The 15528-nt window shown below is 39.1% G+C and overlaps 1 protein-coding gene across 3 annotated transcripts in view; it reads left to right on the forward strand.

Moving 5' to 3' along the window:
* Positions 1-193: 193 nt before the first annotated feature.
* Positions 194-15528, forward strand: part of cyfip1 (cytoplasmic FMR1 interacting protein 1) — a 28361-nt gene continuing 13026 nt past the window's right edge. The window contains exons 1-19 of one of the 3 annotated variants that reach the window (XM_061824020.1): positions 194-457; positions 4738-4855; positions 5905-5994; positions 7611-7688; positions 7751-7852; positions 8742-8923; positions 9754-9850; positions 10474-10602; positions 10700-10804; positions 11008-11099; positions 11320-11437; positions 11701-11823; positions 12441-12566; positions 13676-13842; positions 13946-14093; positions 14179-14332; positions 14825-14981; positions 15113-15209; positions 15312-15388. In XM_061824020.1, coding sequence (XP_061680004.1) covers positions 4739-4855; positions 5905-5994; positions 7611-7688; positions 7751-7852; positions 8742-8923; positions 9754-9850; positions 10474-10602; positions 10700-10804; positions 11008-11099; positions 11320-11437; positions 11701-11823; positions 12441-12566; positions 13676-13842; positions 13946-14093; positions 14179-14332; positions 14825-14981; positions 15113-15209; positions 15312-15388 — 2159 coding nt within the window. In that variant the 5' untranslated portion in view covers positions 194-457; position 4738. Of the gene's footprint in view, positions 458-2760; positions 2888-2942; positions 3248-4737; positions 4856-5904; positions 5995-7610; positions 7689-7750; positions 7853-8741; positions 8924-9753; positions 9851-10473; positions 10603-10699; positions 10805-11007; positions 11100-11319; positions 11438-11700; positions 11824-12440; positions 12567-13675; positions 13843-13945; positions 14094-14178; positions 14333-14824; positions 14982-15112; positions 15210-15311; positions 15389-15528 lie in introns of those variants that run through there. The other 2 variants (XM_061824021.1, XM_061824022.1) reach the window with 2 other exon arrangements.

The raw sequence follows: 15528 nt of genomic DNA on the forward strand, positions 1-15528 counted from the left end.
TGTTTTCTGTGGCATTTCAAATTCAAATCCTGGTGGCACTGATTTACTTCCATAGTTAGTAACAAGTTCAGATTTTGAGTTGTGAGCATGTTCACGCACCGCGTGGCCCTCGTATCTGACGGCAGCCTGCCGGACATTCCTTCGGCCTCACCTTTCACGGCTTGTGGGCGGAGTCGCTCCCGCAGTTGCCTTTTATCATTTCCTGTCGGGTTTCCCTGTTGGAAGCCTGGAACAGGAACTTCGAGCTCCGCCTCGTGGCCACAACAACCGAGCCTGGAAGCAGTCGAGCTTCCGACGACACATCGGAAAACTCCTCTATAAAGTCACATTAAGACTTTTATCGTTGTCGGGAAAGGTGGAGGCGGAGGAACCGACGGCGTGCCCGTCCGGATGGAGCTGCTGTCGGCTTAGTCGACGCTGGTTTTCCCGTAGCTAGCCCACCAACTCTCGTCGGCGGGTGAGTTTTGGACTGATTAAACGGCCAAGTTAAGCTAGCAAACTTTGGGTGTAGTCCTCGCTAGCGCCGCCTTGCTGGAAAGTTTTTTTTCCCCACAAAGATAACACAAAACGGAGTTTATATGCCAATTTATCCGGGGTATTCCTTCTTAAAGCGTGTTATAATGTTAAAAAAACGTTTTTTTTTTTAAATTTTATTTTAGAGGCTGGATTGGTGAGGCCGCTGCGGCGGAGGCTCACCCGCAACGACATGTTGGGGGCAGTCACTTTCTCACTTCAAAGGCAAAATGGATAATTCTGTTCAAATTCATGGCGTGTTTGGTTTTGTTGTCTTTAATTCCATATTATGCACACAAGGATGACTGTTTGTTCACCTGTCCGTGAGCAGGGGAGAAAAGCCGTGGAAAATCCTATCTGTAGTTGATGATGCGTTCGTGGGCATGTCCCTCCCGTTGACTGCGTTTGAAAAGAGGGGGGAAAAACTATTAAAAACATTAAGTGCTGTACAGTAGAAAAATAAAAATAATAAAAGCACGAGGTTAACGTTATATTTTCATCAAGTAGAAGAAAGATAAACAAAGATGAATAACGTTTGCTCACATTTACATTTTTTTTTTAATTCGATGGAAGGACAGCGTGTTGTAAACCACATTAAGTGTAGTGGAAGTTATTATTATTTTTTTTTTTCGTTACTGTTTTTGTGGCCCCATCACCACTTGAATGTAGCCTCAAAACAACACTTGAGTCACCCATGCAACTCTGTGACAAGTGACACCTAAAAGTACTTAAAAAGTGATTTGAAGGTTTCAGTTCCCCCCACTGTTCAATAGAAGAAGGGGCAGTTTGGATATCACTGACACAAAATGTTTGTTTCATTTATTGTACACAACAAATGTTTTCGGTTAATATGTGCGTGGTTAGTTTCTTCTTTTAGAATTCAAAATAAGATCTATCTACATATATAAGTATGAGTTTTATCCACAGGTGTTTCATGTACATTTAAATAATAATTATAAACATATGGGACAAAGACAAAAGGAACAAACAAACAAAAAAAACAAGGACGGTGAAAGAAGTTTTATCTAGATTTTAATTCCACATTTAAAAAAAAAAAATCTATCTATCTATCTATCTATCATCTATCTATCTATCTATCTATCTATCTCTATCTATCTATCTATCTATCTAGTTACTCTTTATAAATTAAAAATACATTAAAAAAAATAAATTTTTGCATTTTAAACTGAAATTTAACCTGCCGAGTTTTATTTTAAGTCTGGAAATTTAAATACAATAAAGAGAAACTAAAATGTACATCTATATATATATATATATATATATATAAAATATAAGGGCGCTTAATCCACTTTTAATCTCTTTCTCAAAACCTAAAACCTCGTTAATTTGACCCTCTGCCCAATTTTTCATTTCTGATCTTTGTAAAAAAAAAAAAAAAAAAACAAGGACGGTGAAAGAAGTTTTATCTAGATTTTAATTCCACATTTAAAAAAAAAAAATCTATCTATCTATCTATCTATCTATCTATCTATCTATCTATCTATCTATCTATCTATCTATCTATCTATCTAGTTACTCTTTATAAATTAAAAATACATTAAAAAAAATAAATTTTTGCATTTTAAACTGAAATTTAACCTGCCGAGTTTTATTTTAAGTCTGGAAATTTAAATACAATAAAGAGAAACTAAAATGTACATCTATATATATATATATATATATATATAAAATATAAGGGCGCTTAATCCACTTTTAATCTCTTTCTCAAAACCTAAAACCTCGTTAATTTGACCCTCTGCCCAATTTTTCATTTCTGATCTTTGTAAAAAAAAAAAATACAAGGACAAGGCAGGAGAAACCACATTTTTTTTAAACACATTTGTCCCCAACTACATTTAAAAAATATATATATGTATATTTTTTTATATTTTTTTCTTTTGTTTTACCAGAAATGTACAATGAAGGCTCTGTGAATCTTTTCAATGCCATCTGTCAGGAAGTTCTGTAATGCGGCGTAGTTGTTTTGGAGAAGTTGAATGATGCCGATACCTATAGAAGAGGAAAAGGATCATGCGCTCATAAAGAGAAAGCACTGTCACGTCAAATGCGCTGTCCTGTTCAGAATGAGTAGTTTTGCTTTATTTTAGGTTTATTACACGGCGCTTAATGTATTTTTACACTTGAATGTTTTTTTCAAAATGTGACTCGCCATGCTTTCAGCGATGTCACAAAGAGATGAAAAGAGGTTTACACAGTTGAGGAGGCGTGAAACGGTGGGCGGTTACCCGCTTCTGTGCATGGCACTGCCCGCGTCACCCGCTTTAGGCCACCCTAAGTAATAAGCCTCTTACCGTGCAGTGGCAGGAGTGAAACCTCTCTAGCTCGTCTCTTTTATCAGATGTGACACTTTGAGGTTACCCTTTCTTCTTCTTTTTTTTTTTTTTTAAACCTGCATTCTTGTCTTGTGTATTCAAAACTGCTTTGTAAAGGAGTCTCTTTTTGAAATGGGGAATTCTCCACAGGATCTTTTGGTGATGTTAACTGGCAACCTTTGGCATATTTTGTTTGTGGAACAGAATCTTTGGGGTGACTCTTTCTCTTCTTAACTTGTGTAACCAACATTGTGTTCTGCGGCAGATTTTCTTAATTTCTGTACGGTTGAGATCAAGATGAATGCTTTCTAAGCACTTTGAAAAAGGTCTTAAATAGCTCGGCGGAAGTGGTTCCTTTGCATCCCGAGTGTTTTGAGTTGCACTTCCCTGTCTTGCTGCAAGTAAGATTGCCGAAACTTTGATGTGTGATCATTGTGGGTCTTTGCAAAGTCTAAAATTCAAGGATGTGTAATAAATAGAGGAAAATAACTTTAAACAAGTAGAGCATAATACAATTTATATATTTTTACATTTTATTTATTTTTTTTCAATTTTTTAAATGCATTGTATCAATTTAAGCAACTGCATATTTCATTTTAGGTCTTTGTAAATCCAAACAACAAAAGCGTATATTTAATAAAAAAACGTTTGATCATTTTTTTCATTTTTACATTTTTAAAATAAAAATGTAACTTACTTTTTTTTTTACCCCAAGTTATAAAGCGAGAGTTATACTCATTTGTGTGTTTTATATTCTTGCTATGGTTCCCATGCATAGTTGTATTTATTGGTACTGTATACGCCCTTCCATTAATATATTTCATAGTTCACATTCTATGTAGGTATGGATTGTATGTAGTAAAGCGAATATGCTTTTACCAGTCAAACTGGCCAACTTTGATGTCCTCCTGTGACCTTTTGGGCCCGACATTCTTTGTTTGACTCGCTGATTGTTCGCTATCAGGGAAAGTAAGCAGTCAGCATCAATGTGACGAACCACAATGCTACACAAATTTGTTTGTTGTTGTTCTAGACCAGTGGTTCTCACACCAGGGGGGTCTAACCTCCATAAAATAATTGGCAATGCGTGAGCATGTTGTATTTTTTCAATTTAAAGCGTTGCATACCTACATGGAGGAAATAAGGATCTTAGCCAATTACTCGTTCGTATGTTAGCCAGGTTTAAAAAAAAAAAAAAAAAAATTTTGCAAGTTTGTGATGTCTGATAGGGGTGTGACGTATCATATAAATTTGATATACCTGCAAGAATAGTCTTTTTTTAAATTAAAAAAAATATACTTTTTCAACAGTACAGGCCTGTACTTTTGAAGGATAATCTTTTCCAGAATAAAAACTATATTAGCATAAAATTATTTTTTAAAAATTTTATTATTATTTTATTGTTTATTTTATTCATTAGTTTTTTTAAATTTATTTAAAGTGTGACTTTCTCGTCCCATCAAACTTTGACTTTTATTTTGAAAAAAATACTATTTAAATCTTGTACGATTGTCTTTTATTCAACAAAATATTTTATTTCTTGTCAAGATTACATTTTTTTTCTCTTTATAAAATGTTCTTTATATTAAGACTATAGCTATCGAATATTTTTAAAACTATTCTTTTAATTATCCAATTGAGTAATTGGACAAAAATTGTTTTTGTATAGCTAGACAGTACCACCACGTAATACCAAAAGAAAGTGCATGCAAGGTCCAAATATTATTCTTGTCTACTGGGGGTCGTCATCCTCACATTCTACATTGTAGTGTCTGCGACTTTTTGAGTGCGCGAGGCATTAAATAGGCAGGGTACGGTTTGCTGAGTGACGTGTGCATCAAAATTAGTAAATATGTCTTTTTGTGTGTGTCTGTGTTATGCTTACCTGCAGAATGACCACCACGGTCACCTTAGAAGATGCGCTCTCCAACGTGGACCTTCTGGAGGAGTTGCCGCTGCCCGACCAGCAGCCATGCATCGAGCCCCTGCCCTCCTCGGTCATGTACCAGGTCAGTGTCCAAAGGTCTTTACCATTTACCGTAATTCCCGGCCTACAAAGCGGACCTGGTTATAAGCCTCACATTTGTAAAGGAAATACCATTTGGTACATAGGCTCAAGACACAGAGAGTTTAATGCTAACGCCAACGCTAGCTCCACTCCGCTAATGTTAACACTAGCACTGCCGCGCGTGCTAACGCTAACTCTCGTGCCGCGCTAATGGGCGGTTAAAAAAAACATACTGGTAAAAATCAGAGACACGGCAGTAGCATGCTAGCGCAGCGCTAACATGGCCGGACCGGTAAAAGTCACTTCCTCAGCACATATATTCGGTCTCATTCTTACCTTTTCTGCTCGAGTGCCCCCTTGCGGCCGTTATGAAAAAATGCACAAATTAGCCGCATCACAGCTTTAACCGCAGGGTTGAAAGCGTGTGAAAAAAGTTGCGGCTTATAGGCCGGAAATTACGGTACTCATTTTTACGTAGCAGTATTTGGAAACTGGTTTGAAGTGAGTTGAGGAGGTTCATTTAGCACCCCGAATTTTTTTTGCCACCATCTTGTGACATCTGTAGGGACTTGCAAACCCTTTTGGAAGTAGGGCATACTTTTTTTGCAGATGTTTTGCTAGTTGCAACAGGGCTTTTATTTATTTTATAGCACGACATAAACAACAAATATTAAATGCAACACATGCACCAGATATGACAATTATTCAATTTATTAATGTCTGGAGATAGCTACAATCCTGTTTCACTTGTTAAGGGTATCAAGTTTTGCACTGGCCAACCAATCACTGGACAGCACAATGCTGACATCATCTTGTGCTACCACTCTGGCCCTGTGAGGACGAATTCTGAAATCTAATTGGACCCCCCCCCCCCAAAAAAAAAAAAAAAAAAAAATCACAGTCAAGAGAAACACTACAAAATGAAGAGTATAGAGTGTTTGTTCATGGACCAAATATTAGAATTCTAGGTTGTAGTAATGTAGCTCGGTGCTTTGAAGGCATTGGCAGCTTACACGTCTCATGGACCTCTTCTTTCCTTTTCTGTTCTAGCCCAACTTCAACACCAACTTTGAAGACCGCAACGCCTTCGTCACGGGCATCGCTAGATACATCGAGCAAGCCACCGTCCACTCCAGCATGGTGAGCTACCTCACTCCTTCGAAACCATGTTTGAATTTATCGTCCCCACCCCACCCATAGGGAATAATGGAACTTGTACACGGAGTGTTTTTAGGAGTCATTTTTACACCGATCACATCAATTCAAATATGGGACAAATGTGAATATTAACGCTAAGTTGCAGTTTTCTGAGGACAAGTGTATGCCAGGGGGCATTTTGGCAGGTCTCAAAAGGTTTTGTGTCAAATTGGAAGGCCGGGGGGGGATGGGGTCATAGCTGGGTTTTGGAATCAAACGGCACTTTGTTTGGAAGCAGCACTGCCACCCCTTGCTCTCTCCAGTTTCCCTGCCACCTACTGAGAGTAAATGAGTCACGCATGCCCGATGCTTTTTGGAGTGTGTGTGTGTGTGTTGGGGGGGAGACAGCGCAGCGACTGAACACATCATTAAGTACATTGTTTATACAACTGTATCAAGATAGCATAATAATCTGAAAAGTTCATCACTGTCAGTTTGTGTTATTTTTAGGGAAGTCAACATCGATAGTTTGCCTTCTTAAAAGTTCAACACCAGTACTTTTGTCTTCTTATTTGGAAAGTCCTTCACTGATAACGCATTGTCTTGTTTGGCAACCACAACATCAGTAGTTTTTATTTTTAGGAACATGCAGCATCGATATTTGGTCTTCATTGTTATTTTTTGTTTCTATCCCCCTGTTTTGAATGTTTTATTTCTTTGTATGCAAATGCTTTTAATCTTGCAAAGCGCATTGAAGTACCTTGTGTATGAAATGTACCAAATTTGCTTTGCTTTACAGGAAAGTCCAACATGAATAGTTTTCTTCTTTTTAGGAAAGTGCTACATAGATAACAGACATGTAGACACTTGTAACAGTTACGCAACATTGTTACGCGATAATTTAAGTACAGTGGTGCCTCAGTTCTCGAGCACAATCCTTTCCAGAAGTCTGGTTGAAAACAGAAGGGTTCGAAAACCAAAGCTCGTTTTCCCATCACAATGAATGGTAAATTAACTATTACGTTCCAAGCCTAAAAACTAGGTTTTTTTTTTTAGCATTTTTTTAAAGCTTTTCTAATAATAAACTGCATAGTAGAAATACATGTATAGTTTAAATACTTTATATAATTAAATCATTTAAGGAATATATTTATTTTTTGCTTAAAATGTATGCTTTAGTAGTAGAGTATGGTAGGCTGGGAGTGCATTGCCGTATCTGTAGCGACTCGGCCCCCAGCCTTGTAAACCTTTTTTATTAGCAAAAGTGCAGAATAACTTTAAACAGGCAATAATGAGGGGGGGAAAACAGACACATTGTTTTTTTTTTATTTGCACAGAAAGTGCGTAAAAAGCAAAAAAAATCTCAATTTTCATTCGAAAACCAATTTGTACGAAAAGAGATGTTCAAAAACTGAGGTACCACTGTAGTCTTTTTTTTTTTTTTTAATTTGCAATTTAAAAAAAAAACACTTGATATTTTTGCACGAGACTCATTGAAACTAGTCTGTTGTGAGGGATTCAAGGCAAATGATGAACCTCATGAAGTTTCCAATGAGAGTATTTTGCGTCTTGACGATAGGCTTCACAGTGTATTTATTCATTTATGTTTGTGGCTGTAGAATGAGATGCTGGAGGAGGGCCAGGAGTACGCGGTCATGCTGTACACCTGGAGGAGCTGCTCACGTGCAATACCCCAGGTAATCGGCACTAGTCTTGATCATCGCACCGCGTTTACTCACTAACTGCTCTCCCGGTGCAGGTGAAATGCAATGAGCAGCCCAACCGAGTGGAGATCTACGAAAAGACGGTGGAGGTGCTGGAGCCTGAAGTCACCAAGTTGATGAACTTCATGTACTTTCAGGTACACACTGCAAATGAACTAGGACTGCAACTCGAATCTTTTCAGAACAGAGTATTCAACGTGTTACTTATTGAGTAATTGGATAAGAATGGATTTTGTATCATTAAACACTATAACGTACTTGTGAGGTGGAGGTATTTTTTTTTTGTCGCACTCGATGTGAATGTTCTACTGTAGTATCTGTGACTTTATAGGGTGGTCAAACACACAAATGCCAAAATAAATGACTTCCCTCCCTTTATGGTCTAATCGCTATATAGCAGATTTTCACTTATTCCAGGTGAGTCTGGAACATATCATCAGTGATAAATGAAGCTTCACTGTGTTAGACTGTACAAAGCTGAATTATTACCATAATTTCCTTCTTATAAACTGCGACTTCTTTCCACACGCTTTCAACCCTGCGGTTTATGCAGTGATGTGGCTAATTTGTGCATTTTTTTATCTAACTGCCGCAAGGGGGGTACTTGAGCGAAAAAGGTTAAGTGAGATCGGTGGAATATACAGTATGTGCCGAGGAAGTGACTTTTACCGGTCCGGCCCTGTTAGCGTTGCGCTAGTGTGTTACTGCCGTTTCTCAGTGATTTTTACCAGTATGTTTTTTTTTTTTTTTTTTTTTTTTTTTTTTTTATAAACTGGCTCTGTTAGTGCGCTGCTAGTGTTAGCATTAGTGCGACGGCGGTAGTGTGAGTGTAAGCACGGCGGTACTAGCATTAAACTCTCTGTGTACCGTCTTTCTTTGTAAATATCTTGTTTCAATCTGGGTACTTGCAGCTTTTACATAGCGGTGATGTATGTATGTACCAAATGGTATTTCCTGTACAGGGTGAGGCTTATCACCAGGTGCGCTCTGTAGGCCGGGAATTACGGTACCTTTTCTTTCTTTCAGCGCACCGCCATCGACCGCTTCTGCGGGGAGGTGCGCCGGCTGTGTCACACCGAGCGACGCAAGGACTTTGTGTCCGAGGCGTACCTGCTGACCCTGGGGAAGTTCATCAACATGTTTGCCGTGCTCGACGAGCTCAAGAACATGAAGTGCAGCGTCAAGAACGACCACTCGGCTTACAAGCGGTGAGAACGACCAACAATCCTACATACAAGAAAGGGCCGGGTCTGCACCTAAATATGGGAACATTTCAAACAGATGAAATGGCATTAAAAAGTAATTGTCAATTTTATGATTTCTAAATATTAGTCAGCGTTTAAGAAGTCTGAATTTGCACTTAAAATGTCTTCTTACTTCCAAAAATATGAATTGAACAACAAAGCAAAACAAAAAAATTTCTAGATCTACACCTAAATTACATAGAATTTAAAATACTTTAATAAAGTAGAGCAAGTCTATATCTCAACTGTTAATATTTATGATAGAGGAATTTTTTTAAATCTTTGACAAAACTGTTTTTTTTTTAAAAAACAAAATAGTCATATCTTGTATGTTTAAGTCTGGATTTAGACCTAAACTAAAAAAAATGTCTGGACAAATTAGTTATTGTTTTGGCAAATATTTTTCTGACAGAATAAGTGAGGATGTGAGGATGCAATCTTTCCCTGGTTGTTTTTTTTTTTTTTTAATTACAAAAAAAAAAATTTCGCAAAGGGAGAAAAAGGTACAAGTCTAAAGAGTTTTCACCCAGCTTGAGTGGCAGCGGAACGAAACAATTATCTATGTCCAGCTGCTCCAAGCATTACGCAAGCATCTGGTAGTCATAACAAAATCATAACAATAAAGCATGTGATGGTTGTCTAAAACTACTAGATGTAATATTTGATTTCCTATATAAAACAACTTTTTCAAAACACTATTTTGGAATAAATGTTTATTACTCACAGGTTTTTTTAAAGTTTTTTTTGAAAGATTTTGGATCAAAACCAAACCCTGCTTCCTTGTTGTCTTCCAGTGCTGCTCAGTTTCTACGAAAAATGTCTGAGCCCTCATCCATCCAGGAATCCCAGAACTTGTCCATGTTCTTGGCAAACCACAACAAAATCACTCAGGTTGGCCTCCAAGACAACAAGTGGCATCAATAGTGTTCAGCCTCCATTGAGGTGGCAGAATAAGGCAATATTCAAAGTTGGAAACTCTCCATAGAAGTTCACGAGAGTTTGTGAGCATGCACCAAGAATTTACAGAATGTCGGTCATTTTAAGATGTAATTCAATTGTGTTCTACATTTTAACATAATCCTTTATTTAAAAAAACAAACATTTCACGCAGGTATGGTTGTACATTGACTTTCAAATGCCCAAACTTTGGATTTAGTATCCGTCGATGGCTGAAATAATAACTCAAATAATTCGAATACAGAAAAAAAGCTCGATGCCTCAAAGCTTTGCAGGGGTTGTTGTTCCAATGACCACAACTCGGGTATTTCTCTAAATGCAAATTTGCTAATGGCTGGCTATCTTATAGACAATCGTTAAGCTGAGATAGTAAAAAAAAACGTCTGCTTATGACAAAACCATTTTTTGTATGTCAATACTTGACTATGATACCCTTCCATTAAATTATCCTCAATTCCCAGTCGATTCTATGAAGTTCCATTTGAGAGTTTTCAATTTGGAATATTTCTTAGCTTCCCATTTCTTTTTGTTTATGATCGATGCGTGTCCACACGCAGTCGTTGCAGCAGCAGCTGGAGGTGATCAACGGCTACGAGGAGCTGCTGGCCGACATCGTCAACCTGTGCGTGGATTATTACGACAACAAGATGTACCTGACCCCGAGCGATAAGCACATGCTGCTCAAAGTGAGTTGTCCTGGCCAGCTCAACAGAAAAGAATTTTACTCCAGTGTATTGTGAGTGTGAGATACTGAACCCCCCCCCCACCCCGCCGTCCAACCAGGTCATGGGCTTTGGCTTGTATCTCATGGATGGAAACAGCAGCAACATCTACAAGCTGGATGCCAAGAAGAGGATTAACCTGACCAAGATTGACAAGTTTTTTAAGGTATGCATTGTCATGGAACAAATAAATTGCAAAGGTACCAATATCATATTGCGTTATATTGTGGTATCGTGACTTGGGATATCAGTCAGGTATTTTTATTTTTTTGAGTTTCAACATGAGTTTTCCCTTTTAATTTTCCTGCATGCTCTTAGCATTTGCGCTCCCTAAACGCGATTGTTTCACTTTCCTCGTGTCGTTGGCAGCAACTGCAAGTGGTTCCCCTTTTCGGCGACATGCAGATTGAGTTGTCCAGGTACATCAAGACCAGCGCTCACTTTGAGGAAAACAAATCCAGGTGAGAGGAGAGTGCACACATGTAGCCATTCAGAGTTGAAGCAATGGAATGATTTCTGTCTCACCTTTACACAAGTCTAATTTCAAACTGGCACATGGGCCGTATTTGTAACTGTGTCTTATTGCTTCTGTTGGTTTTAGTCATATGTCCATATATCCTTTTTTGTCTTCCATTCTGCTGTCTTTCTGTAACTGACACAACTTTCCTTTTCCCCCCCTAGGTGGACGTGCACATCCATATCCAGCAGCCCCCAGTACAACATCTGTGAACAGATGATCCAGATCCGCGAGGATCACATGCGCTTCATCTCTGAGCTCGCCCGCTACAGCAACAGCGAGGTAGGTGTTGCATTGTGGGGAGATTTATTGATTGGTGGGAGCTGGTCAACCTGACCTAACCCAACCTGTCTTTGAGATCCAGTGGCAGCGCAAAACACAACTTGATGAACTTAAACATGTATTCCTTGTCCTAGTGAGAGGAGCTATGGGGCATATACACAAGATTTTACGGGCTGTTTTTCTCCCAGGGAATCCAGATGTCTTAAGTTGGTTCCTGTACATACAGTTGTTTGACATATATGAATGTATGTAATCATCCTTAGGTGGTGACCGGGTCGGGGCGTCAAGAGGCCCAGAAGACTGATATGGAGTACAGGAAGCTGTTTGACTTGGCCCTGCAAGGCATGCAGCTCCTATCGCAATGGAGTGCTCACGTCATGGAAGTGGTGAGTCTCATAAAGTAGAACCAAATTATGTAAAGTAAAAAAAAAACAACAAAAAAAAACATACAAATTTTATCATGGGGGTAGAGATCATACAAAAAGGATAGTTTTTACACATTGTACATGCTTTAAATAAAACTTAGAACATTTTTCAAACATATTCCTTATCACCTGGCATCACTCCTTCATTCTCAATAAATTGGAGATGATTATATAACATCACTCTGAGGAAATGAAGACACTCACTGGCACAGTTCTTCAAATAAGAGGAAAGCTTGCCAAATGTTAAAATCCTTTACATGTCATCTTAAAAAAAAATGTCCACTCACTTAATGCTAACATAATGAAAAATGCCTTGAATATTAACAGTAATTGTTAACAAACGTTACTTTACCACATATGGAGCAGCAACACATACAAACGGAGCATGCAACTATGATCACAGGAATACTGTATACACAGTTTTTTGGGAACAATGAAGATTAAAACTGAAAAACACGGTACCTTTTTACACTGAGATGTCCTTTTCATCGCTTAACAAGCCGTAATATCGGAGGTGCATCAGCATACAAACGACTTTCCTGTAATTCTAACAGCTCGACAACCCTTTTTCTCTGCAGTATTCCTGGAAACTGGTTCATCCCACTGACAAATACTCCAACAAGGAGTGTCCCGACAATGCCGAGGAATACGAGCGGGCCACCAGATACAACTACACCAGCGAGGAGAAGTTTGCCCTGGTGGAGGTGGGCCAATACAGACGGACCTTTTCATTGAGATGATGCCACGACAAAATCACGTGTACTTCTGGGTCGCAGTAGTGTTGATGGCACGACTAGGAAACAAACCCGTCACGATGTCATTTGATCAAAGCCAAGCGAGTGAGAAAAGTAGCAAAATTACCCGATTGGTTTTTTTTTAAATGCTTTTTTTGTCTACCACGGTGCTGTACTTCACTCGTGTGAAATGTCGATCTAAAAGATGTCACGTGAGGAAAATTGCTTTCTCGAGAGCTGTAACACGGGCTGTAATTTACATTTAAACAGTTTTACATAAAGCACCTGAAACTTTTACACAAGTATACCTATTACATAAAATAACTGGTGGAAGTTAAAGCTACCTGTTCCCAGTACATGAATAAAAGTATCTCTGATATTTGCTGCACTTTTATATGACAAGTATTGGACCTAAAAGTATTTTTAAACTGGTGCTTGTTTAGAATTTTGTATTTTGCTAATTTAAATTTGATGTCAACAAAATTCTTCTTCTGGTTTTATTATTTGGCAACCATTAACAAAAGGAGGTTAGGGAAAATGCATGAGGGGAAAAAAAGCTTACATTTTATTTGGGGAATTTAGTGGAGTAAAAGTGAAGTTTCTGGAAGGTAAATTAAAGTAGATGTATAAAATTCTTAAATACAGAAACAAAATATTTTTAACTAGCTACATTACAAGACTGACAAGATCTTTTGACGCTAAAAATAGTTGGCACTTTCTAGACCTGACATTACCTAACAGCTTTGTTTTATTTGCTCAGGTACTGTGAGATCCCAACCAAATATTTTTCAGTACCAGTTATAAAATGCCTTCCACAAACCCGATAATAGCATTTGACATCCACTCGATTTATCCTCTTCACCCATAAGGGCCACTCAGTTAAATTCTGCTTTTCTTGGAGAAAATTGAAAAGACACCAAAATATTTTGGGGTTTTAGCGGAGCAACCACAAACATTTGTCATTATTTTTCATTTGAAGATACTGGTAGTCATTTCCTTTTCTTCCACCTGGAAGTGCTCTGGCGCCTTTTAATGGCGAGCCTCATGAAATGGTTGTATTGGGTGCTTACCTCTGGCAGGTGATCGCCATGATAAAGGGCCTGCAGGTGCTGATGGGCCGCATGGAGAGCGTGTTCAATCACGCCATCCGCCACACCATATACTCGGCCTTGCAGGACTTCTCGCAGGTGACTCTGCGCGACCCGCTCCGCCAGGCCATCAAGAAGAAGAAGAACGTCATCCAGAGGTGCAAAAATAAAGAATTTCAAAAGCTTTTGCACCATTGAAGATGAGATATATGTCCCAATGTAAAATACAATCCCTAACATTGTTTCTGCTCCGCTCACCAGCGTCCTCCAGGCCATCCGTAAGACTGTGTGCGACTGGGAGACGGGCCGTGAGCCGCACAACGACCCGGCCCTCCGCGGGGAAAAGGACCCCAAGGGTGGATTCGACATCAAGGTCCCACGACGAGCCGTGGGACCCTCCAGCACTCAGGTGACATTTCCTTGCCCACGTGCATGACCCACCCCTCATTTTGGCCAAGCTAATGTGTTCACCATCCGCTTAACTCATGTCGAAGCTTTACATGGTGAGGACCATGTTGGAGTCCCTCATCGCCGACAAAAGTGGCTCCAAAAAGACCCTGCGGAGTAGTCTGGAGGGCCCGACCATCCTGGACATCGAGAGGTTTCATCGCGAGTCCTTCTTTTACACCCACCTGCTAAATTTCAGCGGTGAGCCGCCACAAGGCACTCCATAGACCTTTTCAGTGTCATGAGAGACCGTCACGAGTAAACAAACACTTCTGTGTGATTTGACTCAGGCAGAGCGATTGAGAAAACAGCAAAAATGGCTTGAATTATGATTTTTGGCCTACTTTACAGTTGAAGTTTGAGTGTGTGCCGTGCCAGTCGGAAAGAAGATGTTACATAAGTAAATTGCACGGCACAGAGGCAGCTGATTTTATTTACATTTCAACAGGTAAATTATTCAAAAAATAGATGTCGTGGAAATTCAGGCATACTTGGCATTTTCTTTGATGGACTGGCTCGTTTGGTGACTTTTCTCTTGCTCAAATACATGACACAGATGCGCCTCTTTGTTGTATTGTTTTGGTTGTTTTTTCAGTTCAGGTCAACAGTAATCACTCACTTTCTATCTAGCGCTAGGAAGTATCCCGGCACTTGTCATTTATAACTCTCTCGCTCTTGTCCGCATCTTTGTAGAAACCTTGCAGCACTGCTGTGACCTCTCCCAGCTGTGGTTCAGGGAGTTCTTCTTGGAGCTGACCATGGGCCGCAGGATCCAGTTCCCCATTGAGATGTCCATGCCGTGGATCCTCACAGATCACATTCTGGAGACCAAGGAATCTTCCATGATGGAGTGAGCCCCCATACATGTTTTTTTTTTTTTTGCTTTGTCTCTGAGTTATTTGACAGCTTCAAGATGCAAAGATGTCTTTATTGACTATTTCATAGAAGGCACACTTACAAACTTAGCTTATTCTATTTTAGGTATGTGCTGTATCCCTTGGATTTGTACAACGACAGCGCACACTATGCCCTGACCAAGTTCAAGAAACAGTTCCTCTATGATGAAATCGAGGCTGAGGTAATGAATTTCCCATTGCATCTGTTTGTGGTCAACTAATCCAACGATGGGGATTTGCTGTTATTTTTTTTTCCGTTCTTTCTTCATTTTGTGTTCTTCCAGGTGAACCTTTGCTTCGACCAATTTGTTTACAAGCTTGCTGACCAGATATTTGCCTACTACAAAATCCTTGCTGGAAGGTATCTTGAACACATTTACTTCATGGAGCAAGAATACTGTTTTTTAAAAAATAAATATTCGTCATAGTCACTGTACAAGTAAATTGAGTTACAAATTCGCAGAACAAATCCAACTCTTTAGTCAAGGTAGCACTTTGTTT

The sequence above is a fragment of the Syngnathoides biaculeatus genome, chromosome 7, assembly GCF_019802595.1.
Source record: "Syngnathoides biaculeatus isolate LvHL_M chromosome 7, ASM1980259v1, whole genome shotgun sequence".
NCBI classification, from domain to species: Eukaryota; Metazoa; Chordata; class Actinopteri; order Syngnathiformes; family Syngnathidae; genus Syngnathoides; species Syngnathoides biaculeatus.